Raw genomic sequence first — 14169 nt, forward strand, 5'->3', positions numbered from 1 at the left:
CCATCTTGTAAACAAGACTGCATGGGATTTCTTTTAATGCGACTCAGTGCAGCCAATAGCAATGTCCGCATTAGGTATAACGCCAGGAGCCGCTTGTGCATTTGACAGCCCTTACGCAGTTCCACCTCCGGCACCGCCAAAACAACCGCTGTGCGGATGTCGGCTAAAGCCGATCTGATTGAATAGAGCCCTTAGTTAGATTCAGTCCACTGTGCACTTTGAGTTTCGCTTCTGTTTGTGCACATTGTGCTAGCCTTCATGCGGAAAAAATCCATGGAGAAAAAGTGTTTCCGTGCACAACTCCTGAAACAATGTCAGTAAGCGGTGCCCATCGCTGTTGATATTCATGGAGGCGGCCAGGAGATTTGTGGTAAGCTGCTGGGTTTGGGATACGCTGTTGTTGTCTGTGGCCAATGGGCCATTACTGGAGCCCTCCAGGGGGTTCGACCCAGGCACAATGACGCCCAGCCAGGGATGATGGGAGAAATCAAGAGCTAGGGGCCAGGGGTGGGGGCCTGGAGGAGCACGGAGCCCATCAACTTTGCATCGTGTATGCATGAATTCCCCCTCCCTTTATCCAGGACCATGGCTCTCTCCCCCCTCTCCCCTTTTAATTTCTTCGTTTATTTCAGGGGAGTGAAATCTTGACATTCACCATTGGCTGTTTTCCTTATTAAGTTACAATGCACATTAAGCTGTTTGTCCTACTGAGTTTTTACTGAGATTGTGCTGGTCAAACCAGTTATCCTCTTACGCTTGACTTTCTGCTCAGGTATCTTAGCCCTCTCAACCACAGTCCACTGTTCTGGTTTAATGAACATTCTCCTCCTCTCTCTCCTCTCACTTGAAGCAAGGTGCCTTCCACGCTGCCACAACGGAGCCGTGTGCAGGCAGCCCAACATCTGTGAATGCAGAACGGGCTTCTACGGGGCCCGCTGTGAGTTTGCAAGCGTGACGTACGGCCTCGTAGGCTTTCCCTGGGCCTTACTGCGCCCCACCAGCCCCATGGTCAGCACCACCACCACCTCAGCACCAAGCATCACCCTCCCACCAACCACCGTCATCCCCACCACCACCACCACCCCAGTGCCCGCTGAGACCACAGCTGCATGGAGGACAGAGGGGACACCAGCCAGCACCACCAACCCAGTGCCCGCTGAGACCACAGCTGCATGGAGGCCAGAGGGGACACCAGCCAGCACCACCAACCCAGTGCCCGCTGAGACCACAGCTGCATGGAGGACAGAGGGGACACCAGCCAGCACCACCAACCCAGTGCCCGCTGAGACCACAGCTGCATGGAGGACAGAGGGGACACCAGCTAGCACCACCAACCCAGTGCCCGCTGAGACCACAGCTGCATGGAGGACAGAGGGGACACCAGCCAGCACCACCAACCCAGAGACCAAGAAATATTACGCTGTGCGCTGGCAACCTCTTACGTGAGTTTCTGACTTCTCTTTACTGTGCACTGCCTTGATTTACTGCATCACCAGCTTGTGCCATTTAGTCCCTTCTCTACTCCTCCATTTCCTCCTCCTTTCAGTTTGCTGGCTTTGAAGTGCCAGTCTCCAGTCAGAGGCCTGGGTTAGCCCAGCATGTGGGCCACAGGTGCAGTGTGTCTGTGGCACTTAGTTTGGTCCACCTGATGCAGCGCAGGTGTTAGAATCAGGGCACCTTTCCAAATGATTGAGATGGTTGGCTCAGTGCCAGCCCAGGGGTTTATATAGAGTACAGTTAAGCAATAAGGCACGAGGGGGTGTGGTATATGGCCAATATACCACGGATAAGGGCTGTTCTTAGGCACGACACATCGGAGTGCCTGGATACAGCATTAGCTGTGGTATATTGGCCATATACCACAAACCCCTGAGGTGCCTTACTGCTATTATAAACCGGTTACTAAAGTAATTAGAGCAGTAAAAATAAATGTTTTGTCATAGCCATGGTATACTGTCTCATATACCACGACTGTCAGCCAATCAGCATTCAGGGCTGGAACCACCCAGTTTATAATATGAAATATAAGTTGACAAAAATATGAAGACTTATCGTTTTGTGCTGTAGACCAGATCATATTTTATTCATCATCAATATTTAATTTGGCAGCTAATTGAACCTTTAGTAAACAAATAAAAAGCCCACACTTAATCCAGTGGTGACAATATTTTGTAGCCTCAACTGATAGAGAGGTAACCCTTAAGTTTGCAGAATGTGAAAGCAGCCTTCTATTACAATTAACAGGTGGAGTTACCCATGATAGTCAGCAGGTGGAACTCTTCTCCAAATAAAATCTACTGTAAATCATAGTGGAACTAATACTGTACTGCAAATGGAGCGAGCAGCTGTGTGTGTGTGTGTGTGTGTGTGTGTGTGTGTGTGTGTGTGTGTGTGTGTGTGTGTGTGTGTGTGTGTGTGTGTGTGTGTGTGTGTGTGTGTGTGTGTGTGTGTGTGTGTGTGTGTGTGTGTGTGTTCTTGTTCATAGTAAAGAGATGTGGTTTCTACAAGTGGTCCTAGTATTTTATTTTAAAAAACGTTAATTATGCAGACAAAGGTCAAAATGAGTGATGGAAAGAGACCAAACAGCCCTTGAAGGCATGCAGGAGGATTGCCTGTGAAAGAAATACATCTTTATGCTCTGAAATGAAAAATAAAGCTTTTAGTCTCCATAAGTCTTTTGCCAAAATTAGAAAGTCATTGGTGGATGACTGCTGTTGGAAACTTTAATGTCCATCATTCATATAATAGTTCAGGGGTTCTTCAACTTTTTCAGCCTGGGACCCAAATGAAAAAAATCTGTGTTTTCCTGGGACCCATGCTCATGAAAACATGCCACTTTTTTTTTGTGGCCCCCCTCTTTGCCAGCATTTTGCAATGGGACGTAGAGGCAATATTGCAGTTTTAAAGCAAGTTCCATGAAATACTACAGATTTTTCCATGGGGCAGAAAGAAATCTTTGCAGATTTAAAGCTAATTTCCTGCAATTCAAATTGTACACATTTATGCCATGTTAATATGATGAGTGAAAGTGACTAACAAAAATCTATGGCTAGACTAACTTAACATTATAAACATTGTTAGCTGACAACGCTAATTGGAGTGACTGTCAGTGACTGACACAACCAAATGTCCGAAATTACACCTTGTGTATTCTACTATTCTAACTCTCAAAAGTAATTTACTCTGACATGTCACGACCCACTTTGGGTTCATGTGCCTCGTCAGAGTCGTCTTGTGGCGTTGTTGAAGTTGGTTAAAAAGACATCAATTCCCATGTTATTTTATGTATACAATACTGCAATTTGAGTTATTTCATGTGTACACCATATTGCCTTGTGTAGTGATTCAATTACTGCACAAGTCAGGTTTTTATATATTTGAGGAGCATTGTCTAGCTGTGTACAGGCTACAGTACCAGTCAAACATTTGGACACATCTACTCATTCCAGGGTTTCTCTTTATTTTTACTATTTTCTACATTGTAGAATAATAGTGAAGACATCAAAACTATGAAATAACACATATGGAATCATGTAGTGTTAAACAAATCAAAATATATGTTATGTTTGAGATTCTTCAAAAGGAGCCACCCTTTGCCTTGATGACAGCTTTGCACACGCTTGGCATTCTCTCAACCAGCTGTTTTCCAACAGTCTTGAAGGAGTTCCCACAAATGCAGAGCATTTGTTAGCTGCTTTTCCTTCACTCTGCGGTCCAACTCATCCCAAACCATCTCAATTTGGTTGAGGTCAGGGGATTGTGGAGGCCAGGTCATCTGATGTAGCACTCCATCACTCCTTCTTGGTCAAATAGCCCTTACACAACCTAGAGGTGTGTTTTGGGTCATTGTCCTGTTGAAAATAAATGATTGTCCCACTAAGCGCAAACCAGATCGCTTCTGTCTGTGTGGCGTAACGCTGCAGAATTCTGTGGTAGCCATGCTGGTTTAGTGTGCATTGAATTCTAAAAACAATCACTGACAGTGTCACCAGAAAAGCACCATCACACCACCTCCTCCATGCTTCACATTGGGAACCACACATGCGGAGATCATCCGTTCACCTACTCTGCATTTCACAAAGACACTGCGATTGGAACTAAAAATCTCAAATTTGGACTCAGACTAAGGACAGATTTCCACCAGTCTAATGTCCATTGATTGTGTTTCTTGGCCCAAGCAAGTCTCCTCTTATTATTGGTGTTCTTTAGTAGTGGTTTCTTTGCAGAAATTCAACCATGAAGGCCTGATTCACACAGCCTTCTCTGAACAGTTGATGTTGAGATGTGTCTGTAACTTGAACTCTGAAGCATTTATTTGGGCTGCAATCTGAGGTGCAGTTAACTCTAATGAACTTATCCTCTGCAGCAGAGGTAACTCTGGGTCATCCTTTCCTGTGGTGGTCCTCATTAGAGCCAGTTTCAACATAGCGCTTGATGGTTTTTGCGACGTTCTTGAAATGTCCCCGCATTGACTGACCTTCATGTCTTAAAGCAATGATGGACTGTCATTTCTCTTTGCTTATTTGCACTGTTCTTGCCATAATATGGACTTGATCTTTTACCACCCCTACCTTATCACAACACAACTGATTGCCTCAAACGCATTAAGGAAAGAAATTCCACAAATTAACTTAACAAGGCACACCTGTTAATTGAAATGCATTCCAGGTGACTACGTCATGAAGCTGGTTGAGAGAATGCCAAGAGCGTGCAAAGTTGGCATCAAGTCAAAGGGTGGCTACTTTGAAGTATCTCAAATATAAAAAACATTTAGATTTGTTGTCACGCCCTGGCCTTAGTATTATTTGTTTTATTTATTATTTTAGTTAGGTCAGGGTGTGACATGGGGTATATGTGTGTTTGGGGTATTATATGGTAGAGGGGGTGTTGGTTGTAGTGTATGGTTTTGTGTTGAATGTATGTATCTAGCTGTGTCTATGGGTGTGTAGTTTTCTAGGAAAGTCTATGGTGGCCTGAATGGGTTCTCAATTAGAGACAGCTGGTTTCTGTTGTCTCTAATTGGGAGCCATATTTAAGGCTGCCATAGGCTTTAGCTGTTTGTGGGTCATTGTATATGTATATGTCGACGTAAGTAGTTTGTGTGTGCACTTGCCTTGAGCAGCCAGATCCGTCAGCCAGCCATGAGCAGCCCGATCCGTCAGCCAGCCATGAGCAGCCCGATCCGTCAGCCAGCCATGAGCAGCCAGATCCGTCAGCCAGCCATGAGCAGCCAGATCCGTCAGCCAGCCATGAGCAGCCAGATCCGTCAGCCAGCCATGAGCAGCCAGATCCGTCAGCCAGCCAGTTGAGCAGCCAGGTCCGTCAATCCTCCACACGATCGTGACAGAATGACCCACCAATCTACGACCAAGCAACATGACCAGCGGCAACAGGATCAAGGCATTAAGGATTCATGGACATGGGAGGAAATTTTAGACCGGGAAGAACCAGGAGAATATAACCGCCCCAAAGCTGAGCTGGAGGCAGCGAAAGCAGAGAGGCGGCGATATGAGGAGCTAGCTCGGAGGCAGGAAAAGGATCTGGGCTACACTACGTGGGAGGAGATCGACAGGTGGGCGATCAACCCAGGGAGAGTGCCGGAGCCCGCCTGGGATTCTCTGGCGCAGTGCGAGGAGGGATACCGGCGGATGGAGGCAGCACGACGAAGCGGTAGGAAGCCTGTGGGAAAACCCAAAACATTTCTTGGGGGGGGGCTTAAAGGGAGAGTGGCGAAGTCAGGTAGGAAACCTGCGCCTACTCCCTGTAATTACCGTGGAGAGCGAGAGTACGGGCAGACACCGTGTTACGCAGTAGAGCGCACAGTGTTTCCTGTACGTGTGCATAGCCCGGTGCGGGTTATTCCACCTCCCCGCACCGGCAGGGCTAGATTGAGTATTGAGCCGGATGTCATGAGGCCGGCCCTACATATCTGGCCACCAGTGCGTCTCCTCGGGCCGGTTTACATGGCACCAGCCTTACGCATGGTGTCCCCGGTTCGCCTACATAGCCCGGTGCGGGTTATTCCACCTCCCCGCACTGGTCGGGCAACGGGGAGCATTCAACCAGGTAAGGTTGGTCAGGCTCAATGCTCAAGGGAGCCAATACGCCTGCACGGTCCGGTATTTCCGGCGCCACCTCCCCGCCCCAGTTCAGTTCCACCAGTGCCTACACCACGTAACAGGCTTCCAGTGTGTCTCCGGAGCCCTGTTCCTCCTCCACGCACTCGTCCTATGGTGCGTGTCTCCAGCCCGGTACCACCAATTCCGGCACCACGCACTAAGCCTCCTGTGCATCCTGTTGCTGCTCCCCGCACTAGCCCTGAGATGCGTGTCCCCAGTCCGGTACCACCAGTTCCGGCCCCACGCACTAGGCCTAATGTGCGTTCCCAGGGTCCAGTATGCCCTGTTCCTTCTCCCCGCACTAGCCTGAAAGTGCGTGCCTTTAGCCCGGTGCCTCCAGTTCCGGCACCACGCACCAGGCCTACAGTGCGCCTCATCCGGCCAGAGCCGTCCGTCTCCCCAGCGCCGTCTGAGCCATCCGTCTCCCCAGCGCCGTCTGAGCCATCCGTCTCCCCAGCGCCATCTGAGCCATCCGTCTGCCCAGTGCCGTCTGAGCCATCCGTCTGTCCAGAGCCGTTAGAGCCGCACGTCTGTCCCGAGCCGTCAGAGCCATTAGTCAGTCAGGAGCCACTAGAGCCATTCGTCAGTCAGGATCTGCCAGAGCCGCCAACCAGACAGGATCTGCCAGAGCAACCAACCAGTCAGGATCTGCCAGAGCCGCCAACCAGACAGGATCTGCCAGAGCCGCCAACCAGACAGGATCTGCCAGAGCCGCCAACCAGACAGGATCTGCCAGAGCCGCCAACCAGACAGGATCTGCCAGAGCCGCCAACCAGACAGGATCTGCCAGAGCCGCCAACCAGACAGGATCTGCCAGAGCCGCCAACCAGACAGGATCTGCCAGAGCCGCCAACCAGACAGGATCTGCCAGAGCCGCCAACCAGACAGGATCTGCCAGAGCCGTCAGCCAGCCATGAGCGTCCAAATCCGTCGGCCAGCCATGAGCGTCCAGATCCGTCTGCCAGCCATGAGAATCCGGATCCGTCAGCTAGCCATGAGCAGCCAGATCTGTCAGCCAGCCATGAGCCGTCCAACCAGGATCCGCCGGAGCCGTCATCCAGCCAGGATCTGCCCCTTATCCTGGTGCTGCCCCTTATCCTGGTGCTGCCCCTTATCCTGGTGCTGCCCCTTATCCTGGTGCTGCCCCTTATCCTGGTGCTGCCCCTTATCCCGGTGCTGCCCCTTATCCCGGTGCTGCCCCTTATGACTATGGTGGGGTGGGGACCACGACCAGTGCCGTAGCCGCCGCCGTGGAAGGAAGCCCACCCAGACCCTCCCCTAGACTATGTGCTGGTGCGCCCGGAGTTCGCACCTTAAGGGGGGGGGTTATGTCACACCCTGGCCTTAGTATTATTTGTTTTATTTATTATTTTAGTTAGGTCAGGGTGTGACATGGGGTATGTGTGTGTTTGGGGTATTATATGGTAGAGGGGGTGTTGGTTGTAGTGTATGGTTTTGTGTTGAATGTATGTATCTAGCTGTGTCTATGGGTGTGTAGTTTTCTAGGAAAGTCTATGGTGGCCTGAATGGGTTCTCAATTAGAGACAGCTGGTTTCTGTTGTCTCTAATTGGGAGCCATATTTAAGGCTGCCATAGGCTTTAGCTGTTTGTGGGTCATTGTATATGTATATGTCGACGTAAGTAGTTTGTGTGTGCACTTGCGTTTGAAGTTTCACGATCGTTTGTTGTTTTTTGTTAGTGTTGTTTAAGTGTTTAGTGATCATCTTCGTCGTTATAAATAAAGAAGATGTATTCATATCATGTTGCGCCTTGGTCCTCTCATTTATGTCAACACGATCGTGACATTTGTTTCACACTTTTTTGCTTACTACATGATTCCATATGTTATTTCATAGTTTTAATGTATTCACTATCATTATACAATGTAGAAAATAGTAAAAATAAACTAAATCACTTGAATGAGTAGGTGTGTCCAAACTTTTGACTGGTACTGTATGTCTCCAATTAGGACTAATGAGGAAAACAGAGTTTCCCTTTACATCCCCCAGCATCCACTGCTACTCATTCACAAAAGCAGCAAAAACACTGTCTGCAAAATAGATATCCACAGGCCTCCAGCTCTGTGGGAATTTGGACCGAATCACCATAATCGTTTCTGATTATGTGTATAGTGAAATTGTATTGTTTCAGTGGCGACCTCAACATAGTTTTTTTTATACCAAGGCTGTTGACATTTACAACATAACAAATGTCTTCTTGATCACTACTTGATTTTGTGTCTTGTATTGTCGTGGCAAACCAACTTGCTGTTCCAGCCAAAGGTAGAGCATCACCACCCTATGTCACATGCATCACTACAAACAAAGCAACCTTTCAAAAGATTTAAGGGAGCTTTGTTTGATTTGAGCCTTGTGTTTGTCTGTGTACAATGAAATCATGTCTTCCTCAGATTAAAAAACACACAGTGGAGAAGTTAAACCCAGGAGTGATTTAAGGCATCTTGAAAAGGACGGAGCGTCTTCTCTCGTCTTTGGCTCTGCTTCTCGTCTCATTCCTGAGTTCACATTTCACTAACCCAGCTTCCTCATCCATGTAAACAGTTTGATCTCTGCAGGCCTCAACGCCGCAGTATGTTGGACTTAAACTAAATCACACCTCTATGGTTGTGTCCCAAATGGCACCATATTCCACATGTAGTGCACTACTTTTGACTCCCCTTGGTAAACAGTAGTGCACTACATAGGGAATAGGGTGACGTTTGGGACACAACCCATGTGGGGGGCGTTAATCCACTGCTTTGACTCAAACCATGGAATGGAAGCATGTTTGTTTACTGTGAACCAAAGCCAAAGCTGTCTGATGTACAGTATGAATGCATTACTATGGCCATTCTATAGGATTACATGCAATCTGCTAGATTGTGCTGCTGTAAGTCAGATTGATGGAATAGGTACAACCACTGACCATCCATCTCTGCTCTGTTTTCTGTCCATTCTAAGTCAAGTGAAATGCCTGAGACCACCAGACCGGCTCCCTGTCATCACACACACACACACACACACACACACACACACACATACGTCTGGGTTTAGTAGTCTGGTTCCGAGACAGTTAGACATAAGCTCTTTGTTCTTAGGGTATGACCCCAGTGCCTCTTCATAGTTTGACTTCTCCTTATCTCTATTCTCTTGGCTTTTAATCATTCTGCCCAGCAACACCACCCAGGGATCAGGATATTGGATAGAATTTTTGCGACGTGTCCAAATAGTTTCATAATGTTTTTAGGTAAAACGAATTTTAAACCTTTTAAACCTCTTTTGGTAGCAATTTGCTTCTGCTTGGTTTCAAGTTACTCTGAGTTGATTTAGGCAATCTTTTTGGAACACGCTAAAAGGGGTCCTACTCCAACTATACTCATTGTTTTGCGTTCAACGATGCTAATGCTAAACTGTAACTAAGTAAATATCTTGGGTCACTGATTCACTAGATCCATGGTACTCAACAGGTTTCCATAAGAAGGTAAATGTAGTATGTAATGTAGGTAAATAGTCCTAACACGCCCATGCAGTTCTGTACTAGTGGCTCGGCCACAGGTAGACTCTGTAAGATCACTCTGTCTGCAGGCACAGTGCATTCAGAATTCCACAGAATGACATAGGCATCTGAAATGAGGCAGAACCGCTGTCTGTCTGAAAAAACAGTGCCGTAATCTGGGAACGGCATCGCGCGGACTGAAGTCTGCCCACACAGAGTGGGCTATGACACGACGGAGCGCTTCCAACTAGGCAGAACGGAGCTGTGTGTGTGAAAGCAGTGCGGTAATCTAGGAGTGCCATCTTGCAGTGTTGACCTGGTTGCAGTGCACTGACTCCAGCCGGGGAAGGAAGAGGGTCGATCCTAGATAAACAGCATACACACAATAGACTATTGAAATGCCAGCACATTGCAGCCGGCACAGTAGGCTGACGTCCACCTCATGGACTAGTGACACACTAAATGTCAACATGCTTTTCACTCCGTTGTTGATCTATGTGTTGAGAGATTAGACTTTAAAAAAAATCTTTCAACATAATTGAACCACATCCTGTTCTAGATGTAGAGCTCATTCCTAGAGGTTTTCCACAGTGGTGTGTTGTTAAGTAAACAGTGATCGCATTAAAACATAGGGATTTTGACAGTCCTTATTAATGACTATGGGAGGTTCATGTACAGTACTATCTTGGTATGGTGGAGCCTGTAACAGACTGAGGTCTGTCACCCCAATGCTGATTTCTCAGGCTTGAATGAGCTGGCCTCCCATTTGTTTGATTTTGCATTCACCACACTCCTCACTGTAATGAAGAACACTGGCTTTATCCCTACTCCCACTATGCACATCCGCTGAATCTGTTTGATGTTGGATGTTTGTTTCAAGTTCTGTTTCCCCCCCACACAAAAGTTATTGTCAGTCAAGTGCAGGTCAGGACTACATGTTCAGCTGGGGAATATCAAAATGATGCTATCATCAAAACATATCCAACTTCAAGGTTCAAGTGTCTCTCAACTACTGAGAGATTCATACATGGCTGACCAAACCAGCTCCGTGCTTGCGCCATCGTGCGCATGTTGATTTTGTTTACGTCTACCAGATGCGTTCATGACACGCAGTTTTAAATACCAACTCCAACTGAACCAACTATATTAATTTGAGCACAGGTCAAAACACACATGAAACATTCATGGACATTTAGCTAGCTTGCTGTTGCTAGCTAATTTGTTCTGGGAGATAAACATTGGATTGTTATTTTACCTGAAATGCATATGGTCCTTTGTAGAATTCAAACCCATTTTTAGTCACACAAAAACTCCGACAATTAATCTACAGATAAAAAGGGAAACATGGTTCGTGTTTAGGTATTTTTCTTTGATTCATCTTTCCTCATTTATTTTTCTTGTGTGAATTTGATATGGTGTTTGGTAACCAACTTTGAAGAGCATTACCGCCACCCACTGGACTGGAGTGTGGACCTCGTTCATCTTACAATCACCCACGTGAGGTTGGATGAAATGGTTGAATAACATGTACGTGTAAATACATTTTAATATTTGTAGCTACTTTTTAAGTTAATACCTGCAGTCAACTTGTGCACTATGTTAGGAGATGAAGCAGATTGCATTCTTCATTTCACCTGTCACATTATTTTACATTGAGGCTTACCGTAGTTCCCCAGATCAGTTGAGATAGCTGTGTATTTGGTTTAACTTGCTAGTTAGCTAAGTAAGAGGCTAAATTAGTATGGAGACAGGGGATGATATAGTGTTAGCTTTCTGCCGTGTTTGAGAAGTCAAAGCTCTTTGTAGGAGTTATCTGTACAGCTGCCACTGCTATATTGATTTCCTTGAGGTTTTTTTTCTCTCCTTCTTTGCCCCTCAGTCTGCTCCTCCATCTATTCTCTGAGCAGAGCAGGCCGGTAGATCATTGTCCTAGCGACTCCAGACTCCACACAGACACATCTTGTACACATGCTGCTCCAGAGCCAGTGTTGTTCCTTCAAACAAGCATGCGTCAAAACTTTGTTCATTTGCACAATGCCTCTCTTTCACATTTGCTTATAAATGTCCAAACTCAACAAAAAATGACATTTGGTAGCTACTACCTATATATGTATAACTTTATGAGCTGGATTTCCTGTCCTTTTTTTTTTTTTTTTCTTCTTCTTTTTTTTTGGGGGGGGTGGATCAGCTTAATATTGCGGAAAGAATGTTGCTTCCAATGTAATTGTCTGCATCATTTCCAATCCCCCATATTTTTTTGGGTAAATATATATATCCATTCACGTATGCATACATATATACATACACATACCTACATAGACATACATACTTTTTTTAAAGAGTATACCTTTATTATTATTCCCCGCAAAACCTACCACCAATCCCCCAATTGGAGTAAACTGATAAACATTTCTGTTTTTACCTTCAATTTATACATCTTATACACATTTTACAGACACAGTCTACTTTATAATAGTTCTCTCTTGTTTGTTCTTAGTCCTTCCTCTATTTCTGTTGTCCATCCAGTTTGATTTCCACTTGTAACTGTGCTATTTCACAATAGCTCCGCACCTATACACATTTCACAGATCCCGTATGCCCTACATTGTTTATCTTGTTATTAGTCCCACCCTTCAGCTCCACTCAACCTTTCCCATCTATCTTCCAACATCATCCATTTCGGATTTTTATTTGCCATATATTTTTCAACTGTGCTGTGATGCTTCACAAAAGATTTGAATCTTCCTATTCTCATAGCTTCCACGGATTGTAAATTAAAAATAAACATTTTTGCTAAAATAATTATTAGATTATTGATTGATTGACTATGGCTTTTCAAATCCCCCAGTATTGCTATCTGTAGCGTTAGTTCTACGCAAATGTTGCAATTCTTCAACCATTCCTGGACCTGTGACCAAAAACGAGCTACATGCGGACAATACCAAAATAAATGGTCTAATGACTCTGTCTTCTCACAGCACAATCTACAGAGCTGGGAAGATTGTATCCCCCATATATATAACATTCTATTAGTTGCAAGAATTTTGTACAATAATTTAAATTGAAAAATTCGAAGTTTTGAATCCGGCGTTGTTTTGCGTATCAATTCATAAACCATGTGCCATGGAATGGGTACATCGAAAATCTCTTCCCAACTATTTTGCAATTTATATGGCACAGCTGTAAGTTTTTTGGTCCTTAAATGAAATTGGTATATGTTTTTATTTATCACACTTTTCTTTAACCATTTATGTTCTTTAATAAAAGGCCGACATACAAGTTCCTTACTTTTATCCCCTTCCACCTGCCTCTTCCATTTTTGTGGTAATGCCGCAATTAATTGGTTGTAATTTTGGGTAGAGCAGACATTTCCATATGTCTGTGTTAGCTGCATGTGTGACATTACTCCACCAGTCCTATTTATGATATCATTCACAAAAATTATACCTTTTTTAAAAATTTCTTCGATAAATACGTTTTTTTTATCAATTACTATATTTGAATTTAACCACAAGATTTGTTGTACTATTTGTTCCGTCCTTTCAGGTGGATTAAACTGAAATTGCAACCAACTTTCTAAGGCTTGTTTAAAAAATAAAGATATTTTGGAAATGATTTCCTTTTCAAGCAACCGAAAGTGAGCAGGTGTAATCTGAATAAAGGGAAAAAGGCCCTTCTTGAACATAGGATGAGACATTCGTACCAATCTACTAGAGAACCAGTTTGGATTTAAGTATAACTTTTGTATGACTGATGCCTTTAGTGAGAGGTCTAATGCTTTAATATTTAATAATTTCTGCCCTCCGAATTCATATTCGTTATATAAATAGGCCCTTTTAATTTTATCTGGCTTGCCGTTCCAAATAAAATTGAATATTTTTTGTTCATATAATTTAAAAAGCAGGTCACTAGGTGTAGGCAAAACCATAAGCAAATAGGTAAACTGTGATATGATTAAAGAGTTAATCAGGGTGATTTTCCCACAAATAGACAGGTATTTTCCTTTCCATGGTAGCAAGATCTTATCTATTTTTGCTAACTTTCTATAAAAATTTATTGGAGTGAGATCATTTCTTTCTTTTGGGATTTGTATACCGAGTATGTCCACATCACCGTCAGACCATTTAATTGGTAAACTACATGGCAATGTAAAATGTGTATTTTTTAGTGATCCAATACGTAATATGGTACATTTATCATAATTTGGTTTTAATCCAGAGAGGATAGCAAATGTATCTAGATCCTCTAAGAGGCCGTGGAGAGTTTCTAGTTGTGGTTTTAAAAGAAAACATGAATCATCAGCGTACAATGACACCTTAGTTTTTAGGCCCTGGATTTCTAATCCCTTAATATTAATGTTTGATCTAATTTTAACAGCTAACATTTCGATGGCAATAATAAATAGATATGCCGATAGTGGACAACCTTGTTTTACTCCTCTAGATAGTTTAAAACTTCCTGAGATGTAGCCATTATTTACTATTTTACACCTAGGGTTACTATACATAATTTTTACCCATTTTATAAGAGATTCCCCAAAATTGAAATAATCTAG

General features: G+C 44.5%; 1 protein-coding gene across 2 annotated transcripts in view; it reads left to right on the forward strand.

The window, feature by feature from the left end:
- The window catches only part of LOC129832360 (latent-transforming growth factor beta-binding protein 4-like), an 82595-nt gene that overhangs the window by 5981 nt on the left and 62445 nt on the right, over positions 1-14169 (forward strand). For both annotated transcript variants that reach the window (XM_055896370.1, XM_055896371.1), the window contains exon 3: positions 851-1442. In XM_055896370.1, coding sequence (XP_055752345.1) covers positions 851-1442 — 592 coding nt within the window. The remainder of the gene's footprint in view (positions 1-850; positions 1443-14169) is intronic.

This window comes from Salvelinus fontinalis, chromosome 33 (assembly GCF_029448725.1).
Source record: "Salvelinus fontinalis isolate EN_2023a chromosome 33, ASM2944872v1, whole genome shotgun sequence".
Classification (NCBI taxonomy): Eukaryota; Metazoa; Chordata; class Actinopteri; order Salmoniformes; family Salmonidae; genus Salvelinus; species Salvelinus fontinalis.